The sequence below is a fragment of the Mesitornis unicolor genome, unplaced genomic scaffold (assembly GCF_000695765.1).
Source record: "Mesitornis unicolor isolate BGI_N332 unplaced genomic scaffold, ASM69576v1 scaffold10318, whole genome shotgun sequence".
In the NCBI taxonomy this organism is placed as follows: domain Eukaryota; kingdom Metazoa; phylum Chordata; class Aves; order Mesitornithiformes; family Mesitornithidae; genus Mesitornis; species Mesitornis unicolor.
The window spans coordinates 20,384-31,513 of record NW_010203899.1 but is presented as its reverse complement, the minus strand read 5'-3'; the positions used below and the strand labels follow the sequence as shown (position 1 = coordinate 31,513).

The following is an 11,130-nucleotide window of genomic DNA, read 5'->3' as shown; positions in this document are numbered from 1 at the left end:
TGGCTGAGTGGCTTCCAGACCAAAACAGAACTATGTCTATCTGTATCCATCTACATCCGTCTCTGTTGATGTGCTCCTTAACAATGCTACAGTTCTCTTAAAGGGTCCTCACCTCCTGCACCACTCTGCTTGAACTTTTTCTGTACTTTATATCTGATATGAAGTAGGTGGAGTTTTTGCCTTTCCCTTGAGGGCGAAGTGTATTGAAGGATAATTTTATTTTTTTTATCCCCGCTCTCTTTGGAAGGATCTATATTAAAAAGGTTCAAAAGTTCCTGGAATACAGAGTTCCTACGGACCCTAAAATTGACAAGAAAATCATAAGAATGGAGCAGGAGAAAGCATTCAACATGCTGAAGAAGAATTTGATAGATGCTGGTGGTGTCCTCAGGTGAAACTTCTACTTCTTTCTTCATCTTGATAAATGAAGCAAAAAAAGACCAATAATTTGCTTGGCTTGCTTTATTTTTTTACTTAGTCACTTTATTAAGATTCTTGCATAATACCAATTAAAAAAAAACCCACAATGTCAGTAAGACTGTGGCTCTGGAGTATTTAGTTTGGTAAATGCGTTAAGCCCCAAGCTGTGGAACTTCAGCAGACATTTTAATGCAGGGAATACATAGAAATAGTTGTATTATTTGGGGAGGTGAGCTGGTTTATTTTGCACTGAAGGGTATGAGAGGGCCCTGAGCTCTGAAGGACAGTATCTTCCAACTCAAGGAAGTGAAAACTTAGTCACTCCAACGAGGTTGGTTGTGATTGTCAGATCATTTCCCCCAAGAGACTCATTTTTCTGCTTTTGCTTGAGAACTGTGTGTAGAAACTCTTTCCTTCTTGCCAGGTGGTATGTACAGTTACCCACTCAGCAAGCGCACCAATATCATGAAATGGAAACTTCCTGCCTCCCTTCTTCACCCTCCCATTTTTCGGTGTCTTCTCCTGAGAAGGAGGAGGAAGTTGTTAGAGATGAGAACTGTACTCTGCCTTCCCGACTTCATCCTCAAGTGGCAGACAAGATCCGGGAACTGGTGTCTCAGGGAATAGCACAGGTCTATGCAGTGAGGAAGCAGCTAAGGTACAAAACTGTCTGGCATGTTCTCAGTCTGTAGTGCTATATGTACTTTTGCATTTGATCTGCAACTTAATGCAGTGCTGATGCATTACTGAATATATTTCTCGTAAGCCATGAGAATCTCTTTTTCCCAGCTTTTGTCTTCTCTTTCCATTCTGTTGTAGGTAGCCACTAAGAGCTGCTGTCCACTTTAAAGTTAGTTGAATAAGTGGGGATTTTTAATTCCAAACTCTGTAGCAGATGCACAAAGAGCTGGGTCAGAAGATCTTCTGGCTTGCTCTTGTCTTGCCTTTGCAACAAGGGGAGGGAGAAGGTAGCTGTGTCTATCACAGGGAAATAGCACAATCTTTTTTAAATATGCATGTTTTAATGTCCTTTAACACATGACAGAAAGTATGTGGAAAGAGAATTATTCAAGCCTGATGAAGTGCCAGAAAGACATAACCTGTCCTTCTTCCCCACTGTGAATGACATCAAGAACCACATTCATGAAGTGCAGAAGTCACTGAGGAATGGCAAGATAGTGTATAATTCAGAAAATATCCCAGCAACGGTATGTTGGCCTTTGTGTGTCTTGTTTATTTTTGGAGTTAAATACTGGAATTCTTATTTTTAGTTTTTACTGCTTAGCTGTGTTTCATCCAAAGTTGTCTGTGATTTATATTTCCATCAGCACTGTTTTCAGTGGAATCTCTGGCTGAGTAAGATTGGATTAAATGTTAATAAAATGTCCTGGCCTTATTCAGTATTTATCCCATCAGCATTAGATTGCTATTAGTTGATTGACAAATTATACAGTGCTAGCACTTCATGATGCCTGCATGAACTGGAAGCCATGTGGTGCAGAAAAATTGACACGCATCAGAAAATCTTATTCATGGTTTTGTCATTGTCTGTGTTTTGGAGAAGTTACTAGTACTTTTTCATATCTGAAAAATAGGGATCACTCTAAATGAGGGCTTGCACAATATTTTGAATGTGTAAATATTAGTAACTGCAATTCATAGCGAGTGAAGTAAGCATAAAGTAGATACTTCAAAATGCTCAGTAACTCTTATGTGTTGTTCTTTAATTTTCTTCAACCTATTGAGTAATAAGGGATACAGAGTGATTCTAGTTTTCCCAGTTATGAGGTTGACTGCTAAGGAATTACTTATTTAGAATCAGCTTTGACAAACCGTACTGTTAAATCATGCTGTGTCATCAGTCTTTTCCCTCTCCCTACACTGCTCTTGGTCCAGGTGAGTGAGTGATACTTGTTGTTAGCCAAATGGTTTGACCCTTTTCTGTTTTAAAGTCTTTGAACTGTCATGATGAGTTAAGTGTTCCTGGTATAGTGCATGTTAAAAAAATCTTAGTTTGGTTTGGGTTGGTTTTTGTTTTGTTTTGTTTTTTAAATAAAAAAAATCATAAACCAAAATGCATAGTTCTAAGAAAATAAAAAAGCGTAGTTTAGGCACTGTTTTCTAATGGGTCCTGCACTGAGCCTGTGTTCCTCTAGTATGCAAACTTGCACCCTTTCAGAGGTCTGAGATCTGAGATCTTTTTCCTTTCAGCTGCAGTGGACCACAGACAGTGGGAATGTTCTCACAGAAACAGTGACTGTTACGTTTGCCTCACCACCTTCAGATGGTAGGATTGCACTGAGAACTTTCCTGTCTCCAAAATGTGATTTGTTTTATTAGCTATGTCACACAAGTTCAGTTTCCTTCCGGAGAGGTTGCTGTCATGTTCTGTCACTCTGGCGAACTTAAAAAGGATTATTTTGCTGCTTGATGCAGCAAGGTGGAAGAGCCTAATTTCTTCATACATTAAAGATAGTGCTGCAGACTTCTTAGATGTTTTCAATCTCAGCAGCACTGCCAGCTTGTTTCCCCATTTCATTGGAATATGGTGCTGGGTACTTTTTCTTCCAAACAGCTGATAGAGATGTCTGCAGGGACCAAAGGGGCACTGCCACAGTAGTCATGTTTAAAGATTTACTTGAGTCAGCAGTTATCCTTCACTGTGGTTCTTGTCTGAGTAAGTCCTGATGTTTTTAGGTAGCTTTGCCCTTTGGCCCCTGTCAGTCCCTGATGTATTTCTTATCTTTGTTGTAGCAGGAAAACTAAACCCCCAGAGGTTTGGCTCACTGTGTGATTTCTCCTAAATGACTCGGTGAACTTGATTTATGTGCAGCAGTTCCGTGTACACCAGTGTATTTACAATTAATTAAAGGGCCAGTGTTGGCCTTTGCTTTGTTTGGGGTTTTTTATCATTTATTTTAGCTGTTGCTGCAGTGGATCAATTCGAACTGAAAAGCATCATGTATGCTTGGTGCTCCTAGGGTAAGAATTACAGTGTTGACAACTGTCAGAGGACAAGAGGTAAATTTTTAGGGTCATTTGGAATAGTGTCCCTCTTTTTAGGGAAGTCATCGTTTTTAGGAAGAAAAGGAATTTGTAAAGTGAGCAGACTTACTGTCCTTAAGCTTGCATGTCTGTTAATATTTCCATTACTGTGCTGTGTCTTCAACAGCTGTGATAGATTTCAGCAGGGATGAGTTCTGGTATGTACTGCCTAAATGCTGGAGAAGGTTCAGAGAAGGTTCAGAAAGACTGATTCTTGCTTTCATGATCTTTCACAGATAATTTTCTAAGGCAAAGTAGCCTATCAGATATGTAAATATTCATCCAGTGATACACTTAGTTGTAAAGGAAGCCAGAGAATTGGATTTGTTTAGTATTCTGCATGTGTGCACCGATTCAGTAAATATAAGCAGATTTTTTTATTCCAACATACCTTGTCTCCACTTAAATGTGTGTGGGGGGGTGTGTACACATTGCAAAAACATGTTTATATTGGAAGGCAAATCTAAGCAAACAAATAAACCTGACTGAAAAAAATCAGCTCTCATTAATGTATGTGAAGCAGTAGCAAGGAAAAACACTGACTTTTCAAACTACTTTTTGTATTTTTTTTTTTCATTTCAACTTGTGCCAAACAGTGACAAATTTACATTTTAAAAAATCAAACAATAACAGAACTAAATCCAGCTGTTTGTTTTCTTCTTGTGCAGAACTCCGTATCTCCATGTGATACAGCTTTCACTGTTCTCTCCCAGGTGTAATAATCGCTGTAAATGTCAAACTTGTGTTCCTTTTTACATCTTTTATGACAACTGAGATAAAGTACCTGCATATATATATTCATTATTTTTTAATTTCTGGCATTCATACGGAATGGCTGTGCAGTGTAAGGAGTGGGTAGATTAGGAGTTGAACTATTAGCTTTATTTCTAGGCATGTTGGTATAGAATACAACTTAAGGAGAGAACTACCAGCTCTTCCTGTATGTGAATATTCAAATATGTGTATAGAGTCTCTTATGAGATGATACTAAGACAAACTTAAATATTTGAACTAATTGTCTTAAAGGAGATTAGTAGAGTGTCGGTTAGGAGATTAGTTAGAGTGTCTAGTGGTCGGTTACAATTAGGCATGTTGGTATAGAATACAACTTAAGGAGAGAACTACCAGCTCTTCCTGTATGTGAATATTCAAATATGTGTATAGAGTCTCTTATGAGATGATACTAAGACAAACTTAAATATTTGAACTAATTGTGTTAAAGGAGATTAGTAGAGTGTATCTAGTGGTTGGTTACAATAAAGAGAGTTTGCAAATCAATAATATGTTGAAAAAATGTCTCCACTTACAGAGATTGCTGGAAACTTTTCTGTGATTTCCCGCTAGAAAGCTTTTTGCAATTGACCTTTCTCAGTCTTATTTTCTGTTCACCACGCTAATCTGTATGCACAGGGCAGGCTCTTGTTTTACTGCTATAGCAAACGGCAAAATAAGAGGCTAAGCAATATCTACTTTTGTCTGGATAAATCTTCTTCAAAATGTTCTGAGTGGCTCAAACAGGAAATGGGATGATCCCATGGGAAGTTTTCTTCCAGAAATTGCTACAAGTGAACCTCAATTTTTACAAATCTTCAGGAAATGAAGTCTGTCATTCTTGTATTAAATAAGAATTTTGAGGATATTATGTAATCTATAGGCTGAAAGGCCTCCAGATAAATGGATTTTTGGTGTGATACTGCGTAGAAGTTATCCTAATTCCACAAAGATGTTTGGAAGCGAGTGGTGAGACTTAGAGGATTTCCTGTGTTGATTTTTACGTTGGAAGACAACACTTTCTTTTGATGCCTGTTACTGAGCCCTTACTAAGGTGTACGTGTTGTCAAATTACTTGATTTATATTTTGATATAAGTGCTTCAGCTTTTATGTTATAACTAGAAATTCATAAAACAGGCTAGGGTGCAGATTTATTAAATCTGAACAGCCACGTACAATCTTCCTGCACCATTGTCTTTTTCTCATGCCCAGCCTTTTTTCTTTAGCATCCAAATTCATCTGCAAAGAAAACAGCATCTATGTATATACATGTCTTCTATATGTCTGTTCTGAGATTGAAGGGGTTTGTTCAGTTCACAGGGGAGGCTTTTAAAAGGGAAGAACAGCTTTGTCGTAACTGTCTGCTTCCTTTCTGTGACACTGTAGGGAGCTTGGCAGGGGAGTCAGTTGTCACCAAAGCAGAATCCAGCCAGAGTGGGGAGTCTTTGCTACCAGACACAGCTCGGCTGTTGTCTTCGCTCTCTTCAATTCAGCCCAAGATATTTGCACAACTTCAGGTACAGTCAAGTTGTTTACAGAATGTCAGACCTGTGCTGGGAATGCTGAAGGCAAGCTGAGAACAGGAAGTTTCCTCTCAGCTAATGATCCCTAACACTGGCTAGGTAACACAGACTTTTATAGCTGTCAGCTCCTACTTTCACCACTCCTGCGTGTCATGTTTAGTATATGGCAGTGGTGCAGGGGATCCCACTACTGTCTTTTGACACTTTGTAGTGTTAGGGTCTCATGTGAAGACAAAACCAAGAAGATGAAGGTAGTGGGCTTCTGCCTCAAACCAAGGACTTCTTCATTTTCCATATGGTCCAGTCATTTCATAAGGAAAATGCTGCAAAACTGAGGGGAGATAAGTCAGTCTTATTTATTCCTTTTAAATCTTCTTCCAGCCTCTTAAGAAAATAATTTTAAAATCTTAAAACTAGTCCCAGGTTAGATCTGTAAACTTCCAGGCTGAAAGGCTGAATGAAGTGGGGGGATAAGAATGTCATGCTGAAAGAGCTTCTACTAAAGCTAGCCTCCCTTCAAAGCTGGCTCTCTTAGCCTTCTTCTCTAACTACTTATTTGAAAAGCTACTTTCGTAGTTCCTGAACCCCAATGAAATGCATGATCTTTTCCCTAGAAATACAGTCTGCAGTAAGATGCTGTTCTTCGTGCTGTTTCCTTCTCTTTCCGAAGACAGCCCGGCTCCACTTCACTCTGTTTTTTAGGGCAGTATGTTTAGCTTTTAGTGCCCACCTCTTGTGGGAATGGGCAGAATTGGGGAATGTTTTGAAACTGAATATCAAGGCAAAATTAGAGCTTTATGATCATAAGTACTCATCTAGATGCTGCTGAATACCATTGTCCTAATTGTTTTCTAATACAACCTTAGCCTAGGTTGCTGGGGTTGACTGTTAGAAAGAGATGATGTATAAGAAGTCAGAAGCTATCCAGTTCCAGCTTTGCAAAAGATGTGACATTAAATGCAAATTCCTCCTGCTGTAAATACTGGTATGTAAATACTGTATGTTCTTCTGCTTTCTCTTTCACAGGGATTACAGCTGCAGTCAACTTTCACCTCCATAAATGGATCAACAGCCGTGATAGCTGTAAATAACCATTCCCCTCCCAGCCCTGCAAGTCTCCTGGATTCCATAGGGAGTGCAGTAACCAACCATTCTCTAGTGCTTTTTCAGGGACATGGTCTGCAAGCAGGTGCTGAACTAACACAGCATAGCACTGCTGCCTCTGCTTCTGAAACTCTGCCTGGCTCTTCTGATCAGAGTCTGTTCACCATGGGCCAGTTGGTAGCAGTTGGAGGAGTAGATGACTCCAGGAGCCTGGAAGGAGGAGTCCATCAGATTCTCTTGGGAGATGTACAGACAATTCCAGTACAGATTGTGGAGAGCCATCCAGCACTTAGTAAGTTACAGTCTTCCCACTAATGTGTAACTATAAAAAATATGATGGATTTTGTTCCAGGTCATTCAGTTGCCCCGTGGAACACCACCGCTTTTTCAAGTTTTGAGTAATTTGAATAGTATTGAAATGGCCCATTTTGGTCAACATTTTTGAAGGTCTTCTACAATTTAATTCCTTAGCTTTAGAATGTGGATCACAAGTTTGCTTTTCTCCTTGAGACCCTCAACTATTACAGCACTACAGAGACTATAGAATTTGCCAGCTCCAAGACCACAAAATCCAACGGCAAAGTGTATCAATACAGCAATGGTTTTATGACAGAATGAAGGTCCAAGATGCTTAATTTCAAAGTGATGAAGGATGTGGATGCTTAAGAAAATGCAACTTTGACCTGATCATCATGTTAATGATGTGAAGATTAAAGAGAGGAGAAAGGTGAGGTTGCCAGGTGGATGTAAGTTATCTGATGAAGAAAAGTGTGAATGTTTTCAACTTTGGCATCTTTGAACTTGCTTTTGGGCTTTATCATGAGGTTCACTGCCTGCATGCAGCCTTTGCGGTGGTATGGTATCAGCCAAAATTATTAACTTATTAACTGAATTATTAGCAGTAGCTTATTAACTGAAAGCAGTCTTGTCTCATGGAAAATTATTGATGCTGCCATTTCAGCTTATCTACATTTTGCTTTACGCACTTACACTGTCGGCTCAGATATGTATGATTTGACCTGCTGCTGTTCCAGATGTAGAGCTTATGAATATATTACTAACAAAGAAAGGCCCAAGAAAACAAAGCAGGTAATATAAATCCAAGCAATATGTGGAAGTGTGCTGTCACTGTAATACTCAGAAAACAAACTCATATTTTTCAGCAGTAGCAGCTTCAAAGTTTTAAGTGGTCCGTATTGCTAAAAATAATTACCAGGAATCTTTGAAAAACTGAATGTGATAAAGAAATACCTTTTAGCAGTATTTAAGCCAAAGCCATAATAAGTGACAAGCATGAGTTACTTAATGTGCAACAGACGTGTTTCTTTAAGAAAAACAATAAACCTACAAATAACTCAGAATCCATATGAAGCAGTTAATGGGATAAAACTGATGCCAACATAGATATCAGGTAAAACAATTACATTGTTTGTTTCAGACGAATTCTTAGAGGAACATTCTGAATATTTTGTATACAGCAATATCAGCAGTTCTGTTATTAGTTCCAACTGAGTGGTTGAGAGCGTGATCATTAAATTAGGTATTTTTTCTGCATGCTGTATAAGAATGCAGTCTGAGAACTTAATATTTTTCAGACTTGAAAAAAGGAGAAGAAAACAAAAAGGGAAAAGATTAGTTCATTTGTGTAGAAGAGAAAGTGTTAGGAATATTGTATGAATGGAAAGATGGAAAATTTAAAATTGTTACATTAGTTAACATACATTCAAGGCATTCACAAACATCATCTAAATAGTGGCTATTTAATATTAAAAGTTAATTTTCCTTTGAGGATTTAAAGCTAAAACTTTCAAAAGTCTCACATTGAAGTTGGGTTCCTAATGCCTTTATATGGAGCATCCGCTTGGTAGATGTTAAAATTAGTTAAAATGTTTTAACTAACGCTGTTAATGCTGTTCATTTAAAGCTAATGTTTATGGGTTAGCTTAAATCAGAATTTTCCAATGGAGTCATGCTCTTATTAAATAAGAGTCAGTATTTTACCATGCAAGTGCATTTAGAATCTCCATTTTTTGGAGTCTCTCATATTTATTTTCCACACTGACTTGTTTTGTGGTATGTCTTACTTGTTTTTGGGTGGGTAAAAATCTCACAGGGTTCACCCTTTGCAGGTTTTTTTGTTGTTAATTGTGAAAATGTGTCCAAAATGGATGTTCTCTGATGCAGTTGTAGTTCTGGAGCACACAGGCAGCAATCACCTTTTCTTTTCCCACTCAGTAACTACATACCAGAATGTGTTCCTCCTTCTACGCTGCTGTAATCAGCAGCCTTCGTTTTTTCTTAGAGTTTAAACAAATGCTTTCTAAGTATATTGCCTTTGTCAATATTACTTTTTTTGTGAGAATTGCTCCTCGTTTTTGAAAATGCTTATTATCAAAAGAATAAATTACAGCTAAAGATTACAAGCAAGAGGTTATTTCAGTTTTAGTTCTGCAAACCAAACAATACATTTGTCGTTGGAGTAAAAGCTTAAGGAAAGAGAAATTACGTTTCCATCAGTTCTTGCTTAGTTCCCTCATTAACAGATCCGTTCTTTAACAGTCGCTGTTCCCACCGTGAGCTACAGTCTCATCCTGTACTGAACAGTATTTCTGATGGTACTTCTGTTTTTGGTTTAGTGCACACAGCTGAAGTAAGTACTCTTTTTAGTCCATCTTGAATTGCAGGCTGTGAAATTAATTTTATAACCTACCTTGATTTGTATGGTACCCTAAAAATGCTAGAAAAAAAAATTGGGAGAAATCTAAAGAAGTGGTAAATAATTAATTGTTTTTAAAAGCTGAGGATGAGAGTTGCAATTTTGTTCATTGAAAAATTTTACTTGAAATGCTTCTTCAGCCAGTACTCACATCTTTGGTTTTGGTTTCCTTCATTTTTGTAGAATTCAGTTCTTTGTCTTCCAGTTACACATTCCAGTTTATTACTGTGTTGTTTTCTAATTTAGTGTAAACTTTCCTCTTGTAAAGAGTATGTTCACACTTGGTTTATGCATGACCTCATTACCCATATCTAGTCTCTGTATTCAGCTTAACACCTTAGTTGACTAATCACCACCTAAATTTTACACAAAAGACTCTTATTATGTATGTGGTAAAAAAGTAAAGAATACCACTTTCAATGCAGCTAAATTTGTTTGAATAGAATACTCGAGGCTGATTTTGCAGAGAAAGCTAAGTAGCTTGAAGCAAAGTAGTTGGTTATTACTTTGAGTTGGAATTGCAGATGTTGTTCTGATGTTTACTTTGTTTTCTTGTGGTTATATTCAAGCATTTGTTTTGCAAGCCTAGGAATCCTGAGCTTCCACAATACTGCAAATGAACAAATGGTTTTCCAGTTAATCCTCGTTGTTGGTTACCCATAACAGTGATTGGTTGGCTTGACAAGAAGGGCTGTGCTTATGCATGCACATGCAAAAATAACTTTTTGCTAAAATGTGGAGAAGATGTAGAAGGGCAGACATACATAGCTCTCGTTCAAGGCTGCTAGCCACCTGGGTGGAAATCAGTAGCATTAATGAGTCTTTTTTTTATGCTGTTCAAAAATCCAGATTTGGTTATGTGATATAAAGATTGTTGTAGTTTGTACAAAATTTAGAGAGACAAATGTCTGTATATGTATATATTTATATAGAAACTTAATGTACAGTATTCCTATTCAAATTTAAACCGCTTTTTGTTTTAAAGTAATGGTCTATGTTGTGCTTATGGGGACTCATGGGGAGAAATACAAGAGCTACTTGAGAGCGGTGGTTTCTGGGGATGAAGGAGAACAAGTAGGACAGCTCCAGGGAGACCAGGTGGAAGAAGGTCCTGAAAGTATGTAAAAAGCAAGGGTCCTGCAGGGAAGGCTGGAGGGGGCTCTGCTGGGGGGTGCTCCAGGGCCCTGGAAAGGCGTTCTGAGCCTGTCACAAAGGCTCAGTGCAGCTCCTGAATCTATGCCAGCAGGGAATAGGGTGAGTTTATTGGTAGGAGTTTAAAGGCTTGGAAGAAAAGGGAAGCCTGTCCTGCCCTCAAAACCAACAGACATGTGTGAGTTTTGGTGAGTACCAGAGGCAGGTAAATGACTTTCTGTAGTCTGAGACACCCATTCTTCTAGCATGAAGAAACTTCTCTTGGAGCTTCAACCCAGGAGCACAGACTCTTTTCCTTTACATGTTACCGATGAAAATATACCTTGTCTTCCCAACTGAATTAACTTGCTGTTGTCCTCATCCCTCTGACTGCAGCTCTGGCTACCTCAAGAACACTC

The 11,130-nt window shown here is 38.3% G+C and overlaps 1 protein-coding gene across 1 annotated transcript; it reads left to right on the top strand.

The window, feature by feature from the left end:
* Nucleotides 1-247: 247 nt before the first annotated feature.
* On the top strand, nt 248-10,697 carry LOC104545688 (calcium-responsive transcription factor-like; the record flags this gene model as incomplete). The annotated part of the gene is made up of 7 exons (XM_010190884.1): nt 248-391; nt 845-1,078; nt 1,466-1,628; nt 2,632-2,707; nt 5,624-5,754; nt 6,787-7,156; nt 10,566-10,697. Coding segments are annotated over 7 exons (1,250 nt in total), but the record flags the coding sequence as incomplete, so codon positions are not given.
* Between the last annotated feature and the right edge of the window lie 433 nt (nt 10,698-11,130).